The 24,757-nt window shown below is 24.1% G+C and overlaps 4 protein-coding genes across 5 annotated transcripts; 3 read left to right on the forward strand and 1 right to left on the reverse strand.

Moving 5' to 3' along the window:
- Positions 1 to 2,426, forward strand: LOC126905310 (probable low affinity copper uptake protein 2). 2 transcript variants are annotated; one of them, XR_007703941.1, is made up of 4 exons: positions 1 to 488; positions 1,061 to 1,235; positions 1,297 to 1,639; positions 2,031 to 2,426. XR_007703941.1 is itself a non-coding variant. In XM_050684887.1 (4 exons), exons 1-4 carry the CDS (start codon positions 419 to 421, stop codon positions 2,123 to 2,125), a joined length of 567 nt encoding a protein of 188 aa, XP_050540844.1. In that variant the 5' UTR covers positions 16 to 418; the 3' UTR covers positions 2,126 to 2,426. The 2 variants fall into 2 exon arrangements, 1 of the variants encoding a protein (XP_050540844.1); XM_050684887.1 differs by having other exon boundaries at positions 16 to 488; positions 1,297 to 1,523.
- Positions 2,427 to 4,464: 2,038 nt separating this feature from the next.
- Positions 4,465 to 5,229, reverse strand: LOC126905304 (mitochondrial import inner membrane translocase subunit Tim29). Its single transcript, XM_050684875.1, has one exon. It carries the CDS (start codon positions 5,124 to 5,126, stop codon positions 4,518 to 4,520), a length of 609 nt encoding a protein of 202 aa, XP_050540832.1. The 5' UTR covers positions 5,127 to 5,229; the 3' UTR covers positions 4,465 to 4,517.
- An 82-nt stretch (positions 5,230 to 5,311) lies between these two features.
- LOC126905165 (DNA polymerase eta-like) lies at positions 5,312 to 8,878 on the forward strand. The gene is made up of 8 exons (XM_050684633.1): positions 5,312 to 5,589; positions 5,653 to 5,787; positions 5,851 to 6,050; positions 6,330 to 6,499; positions 6,599 to 6,822; positions 7,036 to 7,219; positions 7,284 to 7,456; positions 7,583 to 8,878. Exons 1-8 carry the CDS (start codon positions 5,450 to 5,452, stop codon positions 8,583 to 8,585), a joined length of 2,229 nt encoding a protein of 742 aa, XP_050540590.1. The 5' UTR covers positions 5,312 to 5,449; the 3' UTR covers positions 8,586 to 8,878.
- Positions 8,879 to 12,398: 3,520 nt separating this feature from the next.
- On the forward strand, positions 12,399 to 22,811 carry LOC126905196 (parafibromin). The gene is made up of 12 exons (XM_050684698.1): positions 12,399 to 12,641; positions 12,842 to 12,947; positions 13,013 to 13,132; positions 13,195 to 13,343; positions 13,436 to 13,649; positions 14,394 to 14,571; positions 14,642 to 14,781; positions 20,565 to 20,689; positions 20,784 to 21,013; positions 21,310 to 21,451; positions 22,403 to 22,466; positions 22,524 to 22,811. The coding sequence occupies exons 1-11, from the start codon at positions 12,511 to 12,513 to the stop codon at positions 22,437 to 22,439; spliced, it is 1,572 nt and encodes a 523-aa protein (XP_050540655.1). The 5' UTR covers positions 12,399 to 12,510; the 3' UTR covers positions 22,440 to 22,466; positions 22,524 to 22,811.
- Positions 22,812 to 24,757: the final 1,946 nt, after the last annotated feature.

Raw genomic sequence — 24,757 nt, forward strand, 5'->3', positions numbered from 1 at the left:
GTACCAATATGATTTAATTATTCGTTTACAGTAAAAATAGCTGCATGTTGACAGTTTAGATCCAAACTTGATTAGCAGTTATTATCATAGTTCAGTAATTATCAGTTTTAGATTATTTGTTTATTTTCTGCTGTAAAGTGAAAAGAAGTGTATTATTTCTCCCACTCGTGTAATTGTATTATGAGCGTAGGGAATTTAAATATAATTATTTTTTTTTAGTGTTGTTTAATTATTATCATGGACAATGGACCTTATACTTTTCTGACATCAGTTTGATAAATTTCAAGACGCTGATTATTAATATGGGATATATTAATATTAATATTATATTAATATGCAATATACTTAGTAAAATGATTTTAAATAAACTTATATAGGTCTATCTACTGACATAAACAACACATATACAACGTGAAAAATGTCTTTTACATTCAGTTCAAACATTGAGCCATTCTTGATTAATAATTTTAATATTCAGTCATTTATAGGTAAACACTATGAATAATAACATTTCTATCTATAAGTATTATTTAGTTTAATTTTTAAAAAAAATTGTAAAATCTAATGAGGTGTGTCCAAAACATGAGACATTAAAATAAATTTCAATTCATTGATATAATTTTCATGATTGTTAATGAAATACGATTAGGTACTTTATTAAAAATACTATTAGTATTGAAATTATAGGTGAATTTCTTACAACTATTTGTAATTATTTGTCAACTTTATATTTAGTTACAAAAAAAAAAAAAGTTCATGTCAATTTGATCAACTTTTTAGAAGATAATTATTGAATTTTTAAAATAAAGTCATATTATAGAAAAATTTTGATTTATTTTGTTATTATCTTGATGAGTTATGATTTCTGGATCAGAATGTATAGAAAAAATTTAAGAATTTAAAAAAAAGTAAAATGATTACTATATTTTCAATGAAATTATAGAGTAAATTATTCCTGTTTTAAACTTATATCTTTGTAGTTCAATTTTATGTGATTTTTATTATAACAATAAGTTATCATAAATATATTCAAAAATATATCAATTTCTATTTGTTTTAGGTCTAGTAACTGTATGTGTAGGGTTGATGGCCCTAGCAATTATATTTGAATCACTTAAAACTGTGCATTATATGACTAAAGTTCACAAACGTTTATTATGTTGTAGTCAGCCTGGATGTAAAGAATATGTCACTAAAGAACATTTTTCTATTTCATTTAAAATGAGAATAATACAGTGAGGATTTATAGTTTTCTATTATTAATTATTAGTAAGTTAAAATGTTCTTTTTTTATAGCTGTGTTAAAGCATTAGGAATTTATTTGCTTCAAATGTTGATTGGATATATTTTAATGTGTGCTGTAATGACTTACAATGTGTTAGTTTTCATTGCTATTGTCGGTGGATATGGCTTAGGTTACTGGATTTTTGGATTAACTATGATGCATATTGCAGCAAAAAATTTATTGAAATCTAAAAATGTTTCAGTTAAATGTAAAACGTGTGCTGTAGCAGAAACGTCGAGTAATTATAAGATTTTTAAAACTTAGAATTCATAACTATAAAGTTGCTAGAGATACATTACTGTGTTTTCCTTACCATAATATCAACCTTAACAAAAGTGTATTGACATGTGAAATGTAAGTGTGTGATGATCATATCACTAATAAACTGAAAAAATAATTTAATAAGTACAATAGAACTTGTTTCATCTGTATTAATGGTTGTCTGGAATAAGCAAAATAATCTATTAATGAGTAAAAGTAGTTTTGAATCTCTGATAAATAAAAACACTAAGATAATATTTATTTTGAAGTAATATATTTATAATTAATTACCATGAAATGCATATTATTCATGTTTTTAGTCTTCGTTACAAAATATCATATTGTGAAATATTTATTCACATTACTTTTCTAATAATTTATATAAATAACGGAATTCCCAAATTAAGTGAAATCGGGATCTGGAGTTTGTAGGAAACTATAACTGTCAAAAGATTTAAGTATTAATAATATAAATATTTTTAAGGAAATGAATATGCCGAAGAAAGTACAAATACTGAACTAAGTGATGATACACCAGGTACAAGCTCAACAGTAGTTGTAGAAGTGCATAAGAGATAGTCAACAATTTGTTCTTCTGTAATTAGGTTACTATTTTTTATATATTAAGTCTCAATTGATTTTTTTTGGAATTTCAAAGCTTTAAATTTATAGTTACCAAAAAGTTATATATTTTTATAATTATGACTAATAAATAATTAAATAAAATTTTGTTTAAAATTTGTTAACCCGTAAGTATAGTAGGAGAATACTTTAAATTATAACAATAGATTATAAAAAGTAAGTTTAGAATCAAGTCTGTATCATGCAAATAACGAAAAATATATCAAATAGTTTTAATATATTATTAAATGAAGGCTCATCACGACTTTTTTTGCAAAATATATTTTTTCTTATTAATAAAATTAATTTTAACTGTTTGATACTGTAGTTAAATATTAGCTTTAAATGTACACTAAAACAACACTGTACCAATAAATACAATTGTATTTAATTATTGTAAGAATCTAATGTCCACTGGAAGTTTCTATTTACTTCCAAACTGAAATCTTCTAAAATAACTTCCATTGAAAGTCTAATGGACTCCTTAAAAAGTTATTTTATTTTAGTGTAATTGACTAAAATAAAATTATAAATGTGAATAGAAACTATTTTATTATTTTTCTCTCCCAATATTAGGAAAAAATATCAAAGGGGGTGGCACAGAGCAAGGGCAGCCTAGGGAGGAAAAGGAATTTTAACTACCTTAGAACGAAAATAATTATTTGATAACATTACATTAATATTTTGATTAAAAGGGGATATAATATTTTATTATGAATAAGAAAATCCTGAGCACACTATTAACTCGAAGAGGTAATTACTCTTAGTGCCAATTTTTATTACCACTAATATTATCAGAGACATTGTTTTATTGTGGATTGAAGGTTAAGGAGCACGTTTACCATCAATGGTGAGATATAATTATGCTTTAATTATAAAAATTAATTAATAACACTATCAATTAAAAGATTTTAAATAGACTGATAGGGGTGATTTTATCACTAAAGATTTAAGCCAATCCTAAAAATGTCTTTTCAGTCATATGTATATTTTGAAACAATATATAAAAGTTTTAAATACAAATGTATAATTAAACCAAATCGATTTTATAATTTTTTTTATTCGTACTAAATATTTGGAACTTAATTTGGCTAATGAATTAGGTAGATATTTATATTTCCTCATTGTAAAAAGTTTTTACATAAGTTATACTTTACATAATTAAAGTGGTTATTGATATGATTATAAATTTGTAATATGTCATGTTTAAAATTGCATTTCAAATTTGGTATTATTTAGTTAATTTTTTTATGTTATTTACCATAACTAAAGTAAGTGTTACGATAAATTCTTGTTAATATTGTGAATGCATTAATTTTAACGAAAATATAATATATCATACAAAAAAAAACAAGTGTTTTTCTATTAAATAATAATAAAATTTAATGATTAAATATTTATTTGAACAAGTGCCCAACTTTGCCACTTTTAAATGATTGATGGGACTATGTTAATATAAAAAGGAATATGTTATAAAATAAATCACTGATTTAATGGAAGTAAAAAAAAAAAAAAAAATCTTATTTATCTCCAGAAAATAAATAAAATTTGGAATTGGGTTTTAATAAGTGTTTCAATTTTTTTTTATATCATTATTGAGTACTTTAAGTAGTAATTATTATTTAGTAGTAATAATTATAAAAGTAATTGTTTTCAATTTTTTTAAAGTTGTTATCAAAAAAAAAAGTACTATTTTTTATTCATATTATGCTAAAACTAGAAACCTTCATTTTGATAAAATATCACTTTACATTAAGTTATTTAAATCAATGTAGCCAAATTTTAATATTGTCTTTATAACAAAAAATGCAGGGTATTTAAGCTATTGGTTTACCTAAGAAAACTCAATAAACAAAAGAGCCATAATGATTATTTTATTTAATTATTTTTATGTTAACACTTGTTTATATCTAAATTTAATTTACACAATTATGTATAAGAATTAATAATATGATTTTTTCACTTAGTAATCTTTGAAAAAAAATTGTTTTATTTATATTACATAAATATTATTATAATTTGCATAATTGAAGATTTTGGTGCAATTACATGGAAGCTATAATTTTGTGTTATAATCATATTTCAATGAGATTTTATTTATTAAAATTAAAATATTTAGAAATGATATTTTATGTAAGTTTCTAAACAAATCACCTACTTTTAAAGAAATTTAGCTTTACATAATAGTATTAAATCTTTAATTATGGTAAAATATTTATAATAAAGATAATAAAAATGAAATGTTTTGATTATAAAACAGTTTCATTTAATTATTTTTTAAATAAACAACAATCATGAAAAATATGTACATCTTATATATTAACTAACAATGCAATATTAACAAAAATGGTTAAACTATATCTCTTGAATCATTTTTCCATTCATTTGGATTTACATCATAATCCACCATTGTTTGTTTAAGATACCACCATGTATTTAAAAATCCAATGTCTACAACTCTGTAAGGTATTTGAAAAATAGATGGTTTTAAGTAAGTACATTGTGCTTTGTATAGATAAATATTATCGTCAAAATCATCTATCCAAATAATTGATAATATTAAAAGATTTAGTCTTTTAATAGTTCTAGAGTTGTTGCATCGACTCAAATATTCTAAGCGTTGAACAGTATTAGGACTACAAATTGAAGGACTAATATACAACATTGAATTAGTACAGTCAAGAAGTTCTGACCAGTAATTTTCTTCATCTGGATTATTAAATGCACAATAAAACATACAACTAGCCAGTACACTGGTTAACATACTCTTTAACGGATTTTCTTTTGAATAGGTTCCAATACCTAATATTGCTTCATAATAATCGTTTGCTACGTTTTTCCAGTATGATTTATATCGTTCAATGAACGTGCTTTGTTTTCTTAAAATAAAATTGTTTGATTTTGGTCTATTAATCAAAAGAACACTGTATAACTTGAACGAAGTATTTTTAAAAATCATAATTATATTAGAAATACAATAAGTATATGTCTATATTTAAATTAATTAAATATTTACAAAATATTAGTTTATAATGGATTACTTATCTATATCCATGAGACTGATTTATTAAAAAATAGATTACAAATTATCACGAAAGTTGTTATCTGCAGCTGGTACTTTATTTGCTGATAATAATTTATTTGTAATTGTCATTGAAAATTGAATACAAATATTCAGTTGAACTTTATTGAGTTTAGTATTATTATAGGGAAATAAGAATTTTCGAGTACCATCACCTTCGATTTTTGATTACTGTAATTTAATTAATAATTTATAAAAATATGGATGAGTTTGATACAAGTCGTATAATAGTATTAGTTGATATGGATTGTTTTTATTGTCAAGTAGAAGTTCAACATAATCAAGAATTGATTGGAAAGCCTGTTGCGGTTGTGCAATATAATAGTTGGAAAGGAGGCGGGTTAGGAAAAACGAAAAAGTAATAACAAATTAGTAGAATTTAACCTTAGTATTATATTTTTAGTATTATAGCTGTTAATTATGAAGCACGAGCGAAAGGTGTTGGACGTCATATGAGAGGAAATGATGCTTTAAAGACTTGTCCAGATTTAAATATTGTTCGTGTAAAAGAACTTCATGGTAAAGCAGACTTATCCAAGTAATATAATATTTATTTTAAAGTTTAAGATTTTATTTTTATTAAGTACTAAAATTTGTGTAGGTATCGAGAAGCTAGCCAAAAAGTTTTTGAAGTTCTCAGTGAATTTAGTCCTTGTGTGCAACGAGCTAGTATTGATGAAGCCTATGTAGATTTAACATCTGCTGTTATCAATTACTTGAAATCCAAGAAAAACAAATTGCTTACTGAACTTGATTTACCAAATACTTACATTGAAGGTTATTCAACTAATGGTTCTAATGGTAAGTTTAGATTTTTAATAATTATTGTTTTATTTTTTTAAATATAATGAAGAATTTGTAATTTTTGTCATCCAGAGTTATTTTCTTTTATATTTAGATTTAAAATTTAGATTTAATTGACAAGATTGACATGTAAAGTTATATATATATATATAATATTTATGCAAATTATGAAACAGATTTAAAAAATTTTGTTTTGGTATTTCATGGTAGCCATTATATGGAGTTTATTTTGCTTAAATAATTTAATTAATACTTAAAGTTGAATAATTTTTGTAGAAGATAAAATCAAGTGTACCAAGTCTTGGCTTAGGGATGTATATAATAATGAACTACAAGATGATAACATGCTGCGTTTGACTGTTGGTGCCATTATGGTTGAAAATTTAAGAATGTCTATTTTTACTAAAACAGGTTTTCGTTGTTCTGCTGGAATTGCTAATAATAAGGTAAAATAATAGCTTTACATTAATTATTGTGAATTTTTTCTATTTAAATGAAAATTTTTATATTACAATAAAATATTAATGAATTAATTTTATTTTTAGATTTTAGCTAAACTTGCATGTGGTCTTAATAAACCTAATAAACAAACTCTATTACCCCCTTCTAGTATTCCACATCTTTTTAAGTCTGTGCCATTAAAGAAAGTACGAAATTTAGGAGGAAAATTAGGTTATAAAGTGACTCAACTGTTTCAATGTGCTTATATGTCTGATTTGGCTGAAATTTCATTAAATGATTTAAGAAAAATATTTGATGATAAAACTAGGTATATTCTTATATTTTGTTATTTTTTAAATTAAAAAAATTTATATATAAACTTATAATATTAATAATATTTATGGTAATGGATTTTTTGTGGAAATAAGATGGTGAGAGTGGGTTATGTCTTCATTTATGAAATTCATTATTTAATGCCTCCGAGTGGTTTATCTAAAAAATATGATTTAAATTAATTAATTTATTATGATATAACTTTCAGTAACTTTTTATATCAAATAGCAAGAGGTATTGATAATGAGCCAGTAGAATCTAGACTAATTCCAAAATCAATTGGAAGTTGTAAATCATTTCCGTTGGGTTTAAAAGTTAAAGAAGATGTTACTCATTGGTTAAGTACTTTAATTGATGATGTTTTCGAAAAATTAAATTCTGACTATAAGGCGGTAATTTGCATTTTTTATTGTGATGTTGTACAGTTTAGTTAAATATTATTGTTATATTTTACAGAACAAAAGGAAAGCAACATCTATGACTGTCAGTGTTAAGTATCAAAATAGGGAAGTAAATTTACCAACATCACATTGTGGTGAAGTAATATCATATTGCCGTGAAAAATTAATGACCACAGCTTTTTCTTTGTTATGTTCTATGACTGATAACCAAAAACAATCAATTAATTGGTAGAAATAATTGTTTAAACATTTTACTGTATTCAAGTTTTTATTACAAAGCTATTAAAATATAGTTTTTACCTAACATAAAGATTGTTTTTGATTTTTATTAATTTTTTTCTTTACATTTTCTAGGAAAAATCCTTTGACTTTCATAGGGCTTGCCGTTGGAAAATTTAAAGAATTGAAAGATGAAAAATATTTAATTAATAATTATTTTAATAAGGCTACAGTTACTGATACAAATAATTCAAATCAGACAAAATCAGCTGAAGTAAATATTAGTATACTTGAAACTTCTAATAATTGTATAAAACAAGCAAATACACATACTGTAAAACCTTTAAGAAGTATACTAAATGAACATTATGTAACCCATCAACCTTCTTGTTCAAAAAATTACTTTCCTACTTGTAATTCATCTGTTTCAAATAATACAATTAAACAAAGTAATATCACTCAAAATAAGTTAAGTATAGAATTTCCTAAACAAAAATTAAAAAAGGAACAGTTAGAGGATCATAAAATTGAAACTGATCAAGTTAATAAACTTGATGTCAGTAGTTTTTTCTTAAAAAAACTTCAAAGTGTCTCTCCTACTAAAGTATCTAATAATGATTGTCTAGAACATAAATTTGTAGATGTTAATAACAAAGACAACAAACTTACTTTAATTAATACCACTTATTCTGAAAATGAAATTATAGTGTCAAACAAATCCTTAGATGATAAACAATCATCTGATATTGGTTTCTTTTGTAAAAAAATTGATATTGCTTTGCAAACTAAAGAAGAAGTAAAAAAGAGTTTATTTCAAATTGAAAGTTCTTCTATCATTGAAGAAAGTAATTTTGGAGAGGACCCATTAAAATTAATATGTGATAAATGCCTGAGAAAATTAGATATTGATGAGTATGATGAACATATTGATCATCATGTAGCTGTAGAATTAAGTAAACAATTAAATTCTATTAAAACTGTAAAAATAATTGAGAATGTAAGCAAAACCAGCTCGTCAGTATCAAATTTGCATAACAGTCGAAAACGTAAACTAGGAAGACCCAAAAGTTTATCAATTAAAAAGCCATGCAAAAATAGTATTCCTTCTTATTTTAAACCTTCATTAAACTCTTCATAGTTTCAACATTTTCTAATTCAGTAACTCTATATTATTTTACTTAATATTCATAATGAACAAAATATTTATAGTAAAATGTATTACTAAAAAGTAAAATTATAATATGAAGTATTTAATTATGTTTTAGCCTTATACTTAGTTTGATTTTTTAATGTTGTTTTAACATGTGATAATATAGTAATTTATAATTGTATAAAATAACTTACTTTATTTAAACCTTTTTGTAATATTATTGTAATTGTACATTTATAACTTATACAACCATATAGAAAATTTATAAACTTATTTTTTAATTGAACTGAGTAAATAATTTTATTATTGAACTGGATCTGCAAGTGGACTACATTTTATCAAAAACTATACATTGTTTGCATGCTTTGCCTGGATAGGTACTGTTCAGAATTATAGGTGATTTTAGTGAATTAACGCCTTTAACTCCTTTAATTTCTACTTATCGAATCATGTATTTTGTTAAGTGTTTGTGAAGGAAGTAGAATTCACCAAAACTCTTGTATTATAATGTCTAATTAGGTCCGCATTTAAGGAGGGGTTAAGTATTTGGGTACCTTCTAGCCTAATGGTGCAACTAGAGAATAAAACCAAGGGTGCTAAAATTGTGTAAAGCTAACAAAGCAGTGAGTCATAGCCTCCACATTAACTTTTACATGTTTATTGTGATGATCCATTACAATAATACAGAATGATTCTTTTAATACTAGTCATAATAATAATAATCTTTGTACATTTTTTTTTTCTTTTGTTAGTTACATATGTATTTCCATTCATCAGTTATAAAATAATTTTTATTTTCATCTGTAATATCTTGGGGGTATCAACTTAATTTTTTCTAATAACAATATTCATATTTATTTAGCTCAAAAAATAGAATGTTATGTAATTAAGAAAAGAACTAGTTGATAATAACTTTTGGCCTAATACTTCAAATGTTAAGAACAATTTAAAGTATAAACAGAAAGTGAGGAATGGGTGCTACTGTTTTTATTAATAAACTTTTCTCAGCATTCCTCCTGTCTACGTTTAAAAATGCTAATATCATCTGAAGTACTGGTTCAAACATTGTTATCGATTAGTCATTTTATTAATTAGATCATTATCCAATGAAAAAACTTGTTAAATTTATAGATTAATATTAAAAAAATTAGGTTTACCCTCCTACATTACTCAAAAAAAAAGTTATTGTATTATATTATTTTTTTCGATTTAATTTTTGAAAATTTTCTGAAAAGTCTGATAACTTTTGATTTATTCAATTAAAGCTTTTGAAGTGTATTACAAAAATAAAAAAAAAATTATTCGTATGATATTTTATTATAAATGTACACACATTTATAGTATAATTATTTTACATAAACTAATTTATATGATGCTTATTAATTATTAATTTATTAATAATTTCTATTCCTAAAAATAATGAATTAAATGACGCTTCTATTACTATTAGACGTAATGGAATTTATTTCTTCATTTGTTCCACAAAAAAGGAATCCGTTCCTTATGGAACGCCTTCTCTAACAATATTGCTTTTAGTAGTCATGTCCGTTATAAACATAAAAAAAAAAGTTCACACAGGAAGAAAATTTATAATTTTAATATTAATAATACTATAAAAATATAAAAAATTAAAGAAAAAAAATTATAAAAAAACCCATCAGTGTTTTTTTTTGTGTCTGTTACCACTTTTTCTCAGCTCTCACCGAACCGATTTCTTTCAATGATACGTCAAAAGATCACAAATCGTATCTAGTCGAAGACATTACCCTTAAAAATTGAAAAAAATTCCCTCGTTCCCCGCAAATGGGGGAAATATCCAAAAAAATTACAAATTTAAAAATCGCTAATTTTTGACATTTTTTTAATTTTTTTTATTTAAAATTGCCATAACTTTTTTAAAAATAACCAAATCAATATAAATTTTTTTTATATAGATGCATGATATCATTACCTTTCATTTGGTATATTTTTTTTTTATATGTGAACTTTTACTTGCCCACAGTGGGGGATTTAAAATGACAACTTTTTCAACTCAATTTTGTATTTTACATTTTTGACTTTATTATGCTATAATTTTTTGAAAAATGTATGGATCAATACAATTTTTTTATGAGAAATAATATTTATATACCTCTTTAATTTGACATATTTTTTTTTTAATCGGACCAGTTCCCTTAATACAGGGGGGGTTCCAATCTTTAAAAAGCATATAGAAAGTAGAACTTTTTCAACTTAATTTTTGAAAGTGTTCCGGAAATACTGACACTTTTATATATATCTTAAATTAAAGCTTATTTTATGTACTATAAAATGNATATCTTAAATTAAAGCTTATTTAATATACTTTAATATTAAAAAAAATTTTGGACTTTATTTTGTCTTCATGGTGAAAATAGCTACCGTATTCAAAAATATGTTATTTTTGTGTTAAAATTCTCGGTTTTGTATTTTATTGTATTATAAGGGGATTACACTGATTTTCATAAATATTACATCAATCTAATTGAAATAGTATAAAAAGTTAAACATATTTAAATTTTTTTGTTTCTTTGAAGTCGAGAGAAATAACTTTAAAATTTGAACTAGCTAAATTTCCATTTTTATTAAGTGACGAATGCGACGTACGGTTTCTGAGACGGTAACACTTGGGTCTTTCACCCCTGTGGCACTGAATATTTTCTTAATTCTTTTTGAGTAAGAAAAAATGTTTAACTCATTTGATTTTTATCTCATTTAGATTCAATAATTTCAATAAATATTATGGATCCCATTACTGTAGTCTATTCTCGTGAGAAGAAATTCATATTAATATATTTTACTATGTGGTTTTTTTTTGTAGCTATCATTTATTTTCTCAGCTCTCATTTGACCTACTTTTTTGACAAATTTTTTTTTTAAATTAAACCTTATCTACAGATTTGCATCGAAGCGTTTTTTATGATAGTGATTTTAATGACTGTCAGATATCATCTATATTGGACTCAATTATACCACGACCCCACTGTGCCGCCACCTCACTTTGCTGGGTTTTTTTTATTCAAAATCTCTTAAAATTATTAAATTTTGTACAAAAAAAATATATAGCAGTTATTACAATTTTTAATTTTCAAAATAGCCAATTTTTAGCACTTTACAAAAATAATTAATGGATTGCTAAAAATTTTAGGAAAAATAATTGTAACTCAACGTTTTAAAAATTGTCATTCGAACTTTTTGATTTTTGAACATCAGTGAGAATTAAATAAGTAAACTAATTACTTTCCCATTAAAATTTTTAAAATCTAATTTAAGGAATGTAATTAAATTACGTGCGAAATCACGAAAATGTTTTAAATTTTATTTAATGTCTTTAAAGTCCAGAAATAGTTTATTCCAAACTTAATGTACAGTTGTACGGTATGGACAATATGAAGCAGCCTAAACTTAGGTTTGAAATAGTAAGAAGAGGTGTTAATAACACTGGGTTATTTTGTTTAACAGTGGAATTAATAAATTAGGTATTTTGAGAATTTCAGTGGTGTGTAGTAGAGAATAAGTGAGAAGAATTTAATTCTGATTTTTTGCGGTTAGTATTTAAAATTAAGTACAATGTGTTAAATTTTAATAGTAATACGTTTTTATGTTCTTATACATATAAATAATATTTATATTTAGGTATATAAATCTAATTATATAAATAACCTTGTTGTATTATACGTGGTTATTTATATCTATAATTTTGTAACACTGTATGTTTATTGATAATAATTGAATTTGTTTAGGTTTTGAAAACAATACTGATAACTCTCATTTATCTAATAAATACGTATTCTGTATTCGTAACATGAACTACAGATTTCTATTTATTTTTCTCTAGATTTGTTTTTTAAATTTTTTTATTAGTGCTGTACGTTTTAGTAAAAAATTTGTAAAAATGGCCGATCCATTGACGTTTTTGCGAACTTATAATATTAATAAAAAAGAAATAATAATCAAGGACAATCATATATTGTTTGGTGATTTGTCCTGGCCTAAAACTGTTAATACAAATTTCTTAATGTATGGGTAAGTACACAAATGATTTAAATCTAAATAATGTGATGATAAAATATCAATATAAGAGTCTTAATTCACCGCACTGATCAAAAGTTATTTTATTATATTTGAAAAAACTGTTAATGATATTGGTTACATGGATTAAATAGATATTTTGATCTGTGAAATATTCAATGAATATTGAACATTTTGTTATTTTTTATTTATAGTTCTGGCAAAGATGGTGCACCTAAAGAGTACTACACATTAGAATGTTTATTATTCCTTCTAAAAAATGTTACACTTACACATCCTGTGTATGTGCGGCAAGCAGCGGTTTGTATTTTTTTTCCTTTTTAATAAATATATGTATCAAATATTTTATAAGTAATTTGCTACAGGCCGAAAATATACCTGTAGTAAGAAGACCCGATCGAAGAGAATTATTAGCATACTTAAATGGTGAATTATCTACATCTGCCAGTATTGATCGCAGTGCACCTTTAGAAATTCCTACTCAAGTAAAAATTAAAAATGTAGTTAATTTTATCAATATTTGTATTGAGTATTAATTTTGGGTTAGGTTAAACGAAGTGCTGTTGAAGATGTTCAAGAATCAATTGCAAAGAAACCCCGTATGGAAGATACTTTGCAAGTTCAAAGAGTTAAACAACAATTAGCTGCACGTTTAGATGCGCCTAAAGAATCGGCTGTTAATGTTGACAATATCAAGTATTATTTAAATATATTTAACAATGGAATAATTCATCAACTTAAATTTTTTTATAAGGAAATATTATAAAAGTATACAATTATTTTTTCAGATCTCTTTCAGAAGCAATGTCAGTAGAAAAAATTGCTGCTATTAAAGCTAAACGTTTGGCAAAAAAACGTACTACTATTAAAGGTCATGATGATATAGGTTTAGGACCAGATTTACGAGTTATGTTAGATTTTGACGTAGATATCACTAAGGATATTATAAAAAGAGAAAGACAATGGAGGACACGAACTACTATTTTACAAAGCAACGGAAAAGTAAAAAATTAGTTTATGCTGTTAATTATCGACTTTTGGAGTTATTCCTTTTTAATTAAGTATACTATAAACTGCAAGGAATATAATATAAACAGTTAATTATTTTACACACTAAATTCAACTAGTTGGGTTATTATGTATTAAAACTAACTAGTTAAGTTAATAAATTACTTAAATAGTAACTTTCTGATTAGTTAGTGTCCAGTATTGATTAATATATACCCATAAAATATTGGTTATATATATGACTTATAATATACCCATATTGTATGGGTATATTTTGACAAAGTACTGTATTTCCCACAGCCGCACATCACATTATCAACTTAAATGAATGTGTATCGGGATCTAGGTGGGGGTCTAGTGGAAAAGTCTGTCTTTATAACGCTTTGGGTTGTAGGTTCTAATCCCGTACCATGCCTCTTTTTTTCACACAATTTTCAATACACTTTCTATAACCGCCCGTCAATCCCCAGTGATTATGTTAATTTAAAGCTCTTATAAGACATGACATTAAGTATAAGTACAGATTAAATTAATAATGTTTATAGTGAACCAGTATCATATTTATATGCTTATTAAATTTATATGTTATAGAGCATAACTTCTTAATTAACTCTATAAATTTAGTTGAAATATTATCATAAATAGTCTATAAATTATGAATAAGTAAAAGTTTTAGCTTTTGATATTTTATTATTATTATTTTAATGTCAATAATTCATTGTATTACCATTTTTAAAGGTATTTGGTAAGAACATTTTTGCCATTCTGCAATCAATCAAAAATAGAGAAGATGGTAGATCACGACCTACACATAGTATGTCAGCAACACCACGTGCAGCACCACCAAAACCAACAATTCCACAACCTACTGTATATAATCGATATGATCAAGAACGTTTTATCAAATCAAGAGAAGGTAATCATATTATGAAATTCTATATGACATATTATTTCTTACTTTTGGCTTTTTAAATTATTATTACTAGACACTGAGGGTTTCAAAATTGATACAATGGGTACATATCATGGAATGACTTTGAAATCAGTAACTGAAGGTACAGTTCCAAAAAAACCTGTTGCTACAGTCACACCTGTTCAACAATCATCACGAATAACTGGATCACAGGTATTGAAAATTTTTAGTATTAATAAAAAAAAAAGACCCATCCTGTTTTAAAAGCAGTCACATTGTAAGTGATGAATTTGATATCGATTTCAAAAAACTTAGTAAAATTTTTTTTTTAAATTAAATGATTCTTTAACATTGGTGTAACTAGGGGAGGACTTGATAAGCTTAGTCCTCCCTTGATGTCTTGCTTTCTAGACTTTGGTAAATTTTATAAATGACTAAATAGTTCTTTTATATTGTGTTTAAAATTTATTTGAAATACTTTTAGTAATTTAAAATAAAAAATAGACATTATCTGGTTGAAAATTTATTTCAAATGACTTGTTACATGATAAACTTGATTTTGAGAGTAAAACAAAATAGGTGTTAAGTTTTACATATAATGTTATCAATTAAACTCCTAACTTAGAACTAATGTCTTGATTAGTCTATTGCAAAAACAAAATTAAGTAAGGTACAAAATTTAAAGCTCTAAAAAAGAACTAAATATGTACAATTTATTGACACCTATACAAATTAATAAATGTTTTTATAAAATGTTATTTTGAAAAACAATGAACGTAAAGTAAAAAAAAATTTAAAAATTATATGTCAAAAATACCTTAAAAAAAAAAATCTAAACATGCAAAAATATTTAATACAAAATTTTCTATTTGACTTTGTTGTAGTATTAAACAATTTATGTCCAAGTGGCTTATTTTATGTATATTTGAAAAAAAATCAATTGGCACCTTTTTTAGCTTCGATGCGAAGCTGAGAAGGTATTAATTTTACTATGATGTGTTTTTTTTTTTATTTTATTTTTTTTTTTTTTGTGTCTGTGAACGCTCAATCTCAGCTCTCGCTGGACCGATTTTGATGAACAATATGTCAAAAGATCACAAATCGTATCTAGTCGAAGACATTACCCTCAAAAATTGAAAAAAATTCCCTCGTTCCCCGTAAACGGGGGAAATCCCCCAAAAAATTACAAATTTAAAAATCGCTAATTTTCGATATTTTTTCAATTTTTTTTACTTAAAATTGCCATAACTTTTTTAAAAATGACCGAATCAATATAATTTTTTTTTTTATAGATACCTTAGATAATTACCTATCATTTTATATATTTTTGTGAACATTTGACCCTTTAACAGCCCAAAGGATGGGGTTTCAAAATGGTAACTTTTTTACAAAAAATTAACTTTTTCAACTTAACTTTTGAAAATGTTCCGGAAAGACTGACAATTTTATATATACCTTAAATTAAAGCTAATGTAATATACTTTAATTTGAAAAAAAAAAATTTGACCTCTGGACTTGTCTTCATGGTGAAAATGACTACCGTATGCAAAAATATGCTATTTTTGTGAAAAAATTCTTGATATTATATTTTACATTTTTTAACATTATGTTGCTATAACTTTTTAAAAAATGCATGAATCAACTTTATTCTTTAATGATAAATACTTTATATATACTTCTTTCATTCGACATACTTTTTTTTAAAATCGGACCATTTCCCTTTATACAGGGGGGGTGCAAACCTTTTAAAATGCGTATAGAAAGTAGAACTTTTTCAACTTAACTTTTGAAAATGTTCCGGAAAGACTGACACTTTTATATATATCTTAAATTAAAGCTTATGTAATATACTTTAATTTGAAAAAAAAAAATTTGACCTCTGGACTTGTCTTCGTGGTGAAAACGGACATCAAAGTTAAAGAAAAACGTACGATTTCCGTGAAAAAAATCTCGATTTTATATGTTATATTATTTAATTTATATTTTATATAACTTTTGGAAAAATGTATGGATCAATATTATTATTTTTTTATAATAAATATTTATATACTCCTTTCATCTACACGCTTTTTTTGTAAATCGGATCATACCCCTTTAACAAGGGGGGTCAAAACTTTAATCATGCGTATTGTTACTATGATATTTTCAATTTAATTTTTGAAAGTATTCCGGAAATACTGACACTTTTATATATATCTTAAATTAAAGCTTATATAATATACTTTAATTTAAAAAAAAAAATTTGACCTCTGGATTTGTCTTCACGGTAAAAATGACTACCGTATTCAAAAATTTGCTATTTTTGTGTTAAAATTCTGGGTTTTGTATTTTATTTTATTTTAAAATACCTGACAAGGGGAGTACAGATTTTCATAAATATTATATAAATAAAAAATTAATATAGCATAGAAAGTTAAACTTATTTAAATTTGTTTGCTTCTTTTAAGTCGAGAAAAATAACTTTGAAATTTGAACTAGCTTAAATAGCCTATTTTTTCACCCGACGGTAGCGACGTACGGTTGCCGAGTTGGTAAAATTTATGTTTTACACGCTTGGGGTACGAGGTTCCAACCCGCGTATGGCAATGAATTTTTTGCATTTTTTCTTAATTCTTTTTAAGTTAGTATACATTTTTAACTCGTTTGATTTTTATCACATTTAGATTCAATAACTTCAATAAAGATCAAGGATCCCATCACTTTAGTCGCCCCTTGCAAGAAGAAATTTCTTATTCGTATTAAAATTATTTTACTATATTTTAAGTTTTCGCTTCGATGCAAAGCTGAGAAGATATTTTTTTGTGACTATCATTTATTTTCTCTGCTCTAACTTGACCTACTTTTTTCAACAATACGTCAAATTACTACAATTCGTATTATTTATTGGTTATTTTAGTTAAAGTAAAACATTAAAATTAATTCAGTTCATATTTTAATTGTAGTATCTTCTTAAACACCAAAAGATACTACGAAATGATTACTATTATTTCTATTTAAGTTATCTATTACGATAAAAATGCAAAAAAATATTGAGTTACTCTGATAAATTTACTATAAATAGTAATTATAAAATTTCCTGACTGCATATTTTTAACATATTAAAAATCAAATCAGTAATAATTTGAAAACAATTTTTTTTTTTTTTTAATTATTATTTCATATGTAATTAGTATAATATAAAAATGTATAACTGATAGAAAAAGTCTAATTGCAGATTTGAAAACAACGCGAGAAGTTGATTTAGAAAAGTAAATTTTTGCTTCTGATGAAAGTTTCTTGTAGTCCAGTGTATTTATTCATAAGTAACAAATTTTTTATTTATTTTTTTCAACGATACGTCAAATGACTACAATTCGTATCTAGGTTGAAGATATTACCCTCAAAAATTGAAAAAAAATTTTAATTTATCAATTAAACAGTTAGTTATTCCATTTCCTCCATACAAACAATTAAAATCATTAATTTCTAATGTTTCAAAGTATTTATTGACGAATCAAGTTTGATATGATAGGTTTCAACTACAAAATTAAATCATTTTACTTTGTAATTTAATAATTTTTTTACTCTATTTGTGTGTGCTACTACTAGACTATCATATTACAATTTTTTTTTGTAACATGTTGCTATATAAATCATTTCTAAAAAAAATGATTGTTTTTTCTCCTGAATTAACAATTGATTTTTACAAATATAATCAAATTGTATTATACGCTCTATTTTTTATATGTAAATACTCATTTTTTACTAGTTAGTAATAATATCAAAAATTAGAAGTGATAGAAAAAGTCTAATTTTAGATTTGAAAACGGCGCGAAAAGTTGATTTAAAAAAGTATATTTTTGATACTGATGAATGTTTCTTGTAGTCCAGTATATTTATTCATAAGTGACAAAAAATTCATTAATTTGTTAAAATTAAATATTATCTACAAATTTTTTTATATGCAAATACTATTTTTTAATAATATTAAAACTTAGAAGTGATAGAAAAAGTCTAATTGCACATTTGAAAACATTGCGAAAAGTTGATTTTGAATAGTATATTTTTGTTTCTGATGAAAGTTCCTTGTAGTCCAGTGTATAAAACTTATAACTTTGTTAACTGTTATAACTTTAACAAAAATGACCAAATCAGTATAATTTTTTTTATTTAGATGCATGTCTTTTCTATCATTTGTTTTTTTTATAAATCTAACTCTTTACCTGCCCACAAGTGGGATTCAAAATTATAACTTTCTTTTTTTTTAGCTAAAGTAAATCATTAAAATTAATTCAGTTCTGGATATTTCAATTGTAGAATCTTTTTAAATACTAAAAATTACTTAGAAATGATTACTATGATTTCTATTTAGGTGTTCTATTACGATAAAAATACAAAAAAATAATGAGTTTTTCTGATAAATATACTGTAAATAGTAATTATAAAATTTCCTGACTGCATATTAGTCTTAAAAATAGCATAGTTTTAATTCTCATAAAATTTTCTATTTAATGATTCATTCTAGTCAACGAAGGATTAATTTTGGAGAATAGCAGAAAAAATTCTCAACCAATTTTTTTTTCTTTGTTTTAATTAGGCAATTGGTGGATTATTCTAAAAGCAACATCAACTCTTATTTCTTTAATTATATCCTGATTAGTAGTTCTTTGATTTTAAAATATAATATATGAATAAATACTAATTATAATTATTAAATTTAGTATGAAATTGATATTCAATAATTTAATATTGTAATTTAAACGGAGAAATTATAAAAATAATAAAGAAGTTGTATTTTGCTTTATTTTTACGTGTATAAAAATTTAAAGGGCTTAATACAATAATTTTCAATAAAAACTGTTTGTTACTATAAATGAATGCACTGTACTTCAAGGAACTTTCATCAGAAACAAAAATATACTTTTTTAAATCAAAGTTTCGCGTTGTTTTCAAATCTGCAATTAGACTTTATCTATCAGTTCTTTATTTTTTTTATATTATTACTAATTACATATAAAAATAATTAAAAGAAAAAAAGAATTGTTTTCAATTTATTACTGATTTGATTTTTAATATGTTAAAAATGATCAATCCAAATTTTCATTTTTAACCTATTTTTTTGGTTCTTTAAAATTTATGAACAATTTTTGATAAAGATTTATGAAAGTTTATAGCAAAAAAAATTGAATATATTACCATAACTTTTAGCTCAATTACAAATTTAAAATTGACATCTAGGCCAGTCAACAAAGGAAAAATTTCTTAAAAAATTCCCAACCAAATTTTGTTTTATTAATAGTTGAATTAAAATATGTATAATGACATACTAATAGTCTTCATTGATTGAAATTGAGCTTTTTTTTACAGCCTCGCAAAAGTTCAAAAATATGAGCTTTTTTAATTTTCTCAAAAAATATTTAACTTACAAAAAAAAGTTTCGTACAAAAGTTGTTTAAAAGACAATTATAAACAAAAAAATTATCTTATATTTTTTCATTTAAACAAACATTTTTCGAGTTACATTACATTTAATGTGAGTACTAAAATTTATATTCAATTTTTTTCATATTACGGTTGCTTTTTATAGATCATAGCTGGCCTCACAATTTCATACTGAATTTAAAAACTATAATTAGTTAGTATTTATTCATATATTATATTTTAAAATCAAAGAACTGCTAATCAGGATATAATTAAAGAAATAAGAGTTGATGTTCCTTTTGGAATAATCCACCAATTTCTCTAAATGAAACACTATCTACAGATTTGCATCGAAGCGTTTCTTATGATAGTGATTATAATCACTGTCAGATATCATCTATACTTGTCCCATCTATGCCTCGTCCACACTGTGCCTCGACCCCACTGGGCTACCGTTTTTTTTGTTTAACATTGCATAAATAATTATTTGATAAAATTATGGAATATTATTTAACTAATAGTTATTATATGTTTAAGTTTTTAGAAAAGATAATTTAATGAGTATTAATTTTACATTTTTTAAAAATAAATTTTAGGCTAAATTAAATGTTTCACAACAAGCAAAACAAAGAGTATCTCGAACCCCAATAATTATTATTCCTGCAGGACAATCTTCATTGATTTCAATGCATAATGCTCGAGAGATTTTACAAGACTTAAAGTAAGTAATTATTATGATTGAACAAACAATAAATTTGATATTAATTAATGTATGATTTGTTTTTTTTTTAAACAAACTTTTTTATAAATGATAGATTTGTGTCAACTGAAGAAAAAAAACAAAATGGTTTCAAACGCGATAATGAATTATTGCTACAACGCCGAAAAGATGGAGGTATGACTGTCCCTTACCGAGTTGTAGATAACCCACAAAGACTGACACAAGGAGAATGGGATCGAGTTGTAGCTGTATTTGTTATGGGTCCAGCTTGGCAGTTCAAAGGTTGGCCATGGGATGGAAATCCTGTAGAAATTTTCTCTAAAAGTAAATTACATAATTGTAAATTTGATTATTTCTATACATTTTAAAAAACTTGAAATATTTATAAACTTTATTTTATTGATTTTAAACAATTGATGTTTTCTAAGAAAAGATATTATTTATAAAATCAAAATGTTAGTTTATTATAGTTTCTTAATGGTTAGTAATTAAAAATTTAGAAACGGCGAAGTAAGTTACAAATGGGATTCTACTTACTAAATATCAAAATATTTGTATAGTTCTTGGGGATTTAACAAATACTAATACTTGTTTACTTATTAAAATTATTCAACTTTTAGTTTGTGCATTTCACTTGAAATTTGATGAAATGAAATTGGATAATAATGTAGCTAAATGGGCTGTAAATGTATTAGAAATATCAAAAACAAGACGCCATTTAGATAGAGCAACACTTATGGTGTTTTGGGAAAAGCTTGATAAGTAAGTTGATTGTAACTAAGAGTTATTTTAATATAGTTGAAATAATCAGTTGCTAAATGGGGTAAGAATTAGTCTTTTTACATTAATAATTTTAAAATATTCAAGGAAAAATCATCTTTAAAAATTTATTTGATAGCAACCTTCGTATTCTTATAAAATATATTTTTGTAAACTCTCAATTATTTATTTGGGTCTTGAAATAAAAATTTATTTAATTTCAATTTTAGATTTCTGTATTACTATTTTTGTAATAAAGAAACAGAATTTCATTTTCTAAAAAAACAAGTTTTTTTATATCAATAAATTTGTTAGTAATTTCTTATGTAATCCATTTATTTATTTGTGTACTATGTTTTTGAGGTTACTACAGTCTTAGTAAAATATAAATTTAAGATGATTAGAGTTTAATAAAATTCTCTATAAAAAATTTGATATTAATTGAATAATAATAGCATGGCTAGAATGATATGGATAGAATGTATCTGAAATTATGAAAAAAGTAGACGTAGAGTGGTGTTAGAGAAATATTAAATTGACAGTTTATTTTTTGAAATTAAAATACAATTTTAAATTATCTGTATTTAAAACCAATAGAAGAATATTACCCATAAAAAATTAATTTATATATTATTAAGACTCTTAANCCCATAAAAAATTAATTTATATATTATTAAGACTCTTAAAAGATAATTGAGTAAATAACATTATTATTTTAACTAGTGTCACACTTATTTACTGAGAACTATCTTTGTCTAGAGTATTAAGGTATTAACTTAATCTATTTAGGATAAAATCTTATTTTTGTATATATCTTGCATTAAAACACACTTGTAAAATATATAGACTTAATTATTAATCTTATAAGATAACCTTGATGAGTGTTTTACGTACTAAAATTAAAATAATTTATTTCTATATAAATTTATTGGTAAAAATTGTACATTTTTTCAGGCACATAATGAAATGTAAACCTAATTTAAGGTTTTAAAATAGATGGTTATTTTTATATAAAATGGTGAGTTTTTATATTACTATTAAAATATTTTTTTTTACATTTTTTGTTTGTTTTTAGGTTTATATCAATAGTTTCAGTGTTTTCTTTGTCTAAGTACAGATAACTTTGTAACTTTTGTATAATTCTTAAGAAATACACCTTTCCTATATGTCAATTAAATTGAAACCCTGTTATTTCAATACAATTATATTTGTATCAAGTTGTTTTTTAAATGAAAACTCATATTTAAAGTACCAGTTACAAAAATGTTTACTAAAATTGTAAATATTGGGTACTAATTAAAACCTAATTACCACAAAAAGAAATGATTTATTGAAGTACCTAGTCTTATAATCATTTAATTTATGTAATATTTTAAGAAATAATTCATACTTGTATAAAAGTGTTCAAAATAAATATTAAGTTGATGTTTTGAATATTATTGACAATTTTTTGTATGTTATTAGTCTAAAATTTTTATGACTTATGAAAAGTACTGTACATAATTTTTGAGGTTTTTTATTTGATTTTTTAAAAATAAAGTATCATTGGCTAAAAAACTTCCTGTATGAATTATAATATTTTAATTTAAAGTAATGTAAAAATCAGTTAAAAATGTTTGGTTAACTATAGATGCAATGATTTTATGTAAATGTGTTCTATACTTATATGTATGACCTATATATGCTTAGTTTTTGAAAGATTTGTGAAGTAAGAATATAATTAAATAACAATATTATTACATACAAATAAATTTTGAAAAAAAACACTATTTTTTAAGTAGAGTGAAATAAAAAAAACGTCGAAATTGAGTGACTTTTATAACTTAATATTTAAGTCTATTTTTAATTTCAATTTGAAGGTGATAATGTATTCAGTTGTGTATTCGAGTTGGTGTCGGGGTTATGACACCTCCATATACAGGTGCAATACAAAATATTTTTATAATCTTTTAGTTTTTTAATGTATCTCTATGAATTATTATACAACGACCAAAAAGATCATTAAATTTATAAATTAATCAAATAAATTAAAAATATATATTTGTATGCTAAAGGTAATTCTAAGGCAATGGACAACCACCCGTCCCGAAGTATTCCCAAATGAGGTTTCTTAAATTCCTTTAGAGGAAGGTTGCTATAATACTTAAAGTGCTTAAAAAGCAAATTAAAAAAAAAAATAACTTTCAGATGTCTACTTTTAAAAAAAAATAACGTTAAGTAGGTTTGAAATTTTTATTAAAAAAGCATTTCAAAACTATATTACCTTATTTTTAAAAATAAATGAACTTGTGGTGCTTTCCGTTTTCCAAATAACCCATTTTATGTATATAGTGATATTGACCTTAAAAATATCCTTGTATTCGGAAGTTATTGGTAATTTTACACTAAGGCGGGAGGAAGAACACGGCTGAGAAATGACTAGTGATTATAGTAGTAGCACCCATTTCTCACTTCCAGTCTTTACTTTAAATTGTTAATAATTTCTGAAATACTGATCTAAAAGTTGTTAGTGACCATTCTTCTAATTAATTATCTATTAAATTAGCTAGTTAATAATGAACGTTGCCATTTGTTAAGTTGACCCCTATAAATTAATTATTATAATTTTAATAAAAATTCCCAATATTTGGTGAAAATGATCTTTGGTTTTAATGCTGTGTAGGAAGGAACTATTTTTTAAGGGATCCCCGCACCCATATCAACCTTAATTCGGCCCCATAAATCTCTTTTGTTATTGCATGTTTAGCGATTTTTGATCATTAATTTTCATTTGTCATGGATACAACTCGATATTATTCTTTACACAGAAATTTTATTTTTAATAACTCATGTATAATAAAAGAAGTATACTCTTATATTCAACGCAAGTTTACTATCGTACATTGTTGACCGGTGTGGATCACCACAAATCACAATCCTAAGAAAAAAAATTTGTCCCGACACCTTATCTTCTATGTGCAAATGGCTGTCGAAATTAAAAAAAAAATGTAATGTTTGCGATAAAAATCACCTTCTATAAGGATGTTTTTTGTACTTAAAACTGCCATAACTTTTTCAAATATTAACAAATCAAAATAATATTTTTTTATATTGAAACCTTAGGTAATTTTCTTTCATTTGATATCATTTTTTTTTGAAAATCTAACACTAATTCTGTTCACAGGGGGATTTAAAATAGGAACTTTTTTACAAAAACTAACTTTTTCAACTTAATTTTTGAAAATGTTCCGGAAATACTGCGTCTTTTAAACATATACCAAATTAAAGCTTATGTCATGTACTATAAAGTTAAAAAAAAAATTTGTATCA

Source organism: Daktulosphaira vitifoliae, unplaced genomic scaffold (assembly GCF_025091365.1).
Source record: "Daktulosphaira vitifoliae isolate Bord-2020 unplaced genomic scaffold, ASM2509136v1 Scaffold_1, whole genome shotgun sequence".
NCBI classification, from domain to species: Eukaryota; Metazoa; Arthropoda; class Insecta; order Hemiptera; family Phylloxeridae; genus Daktulosphaira; species Daktulosphaira vitifoliae.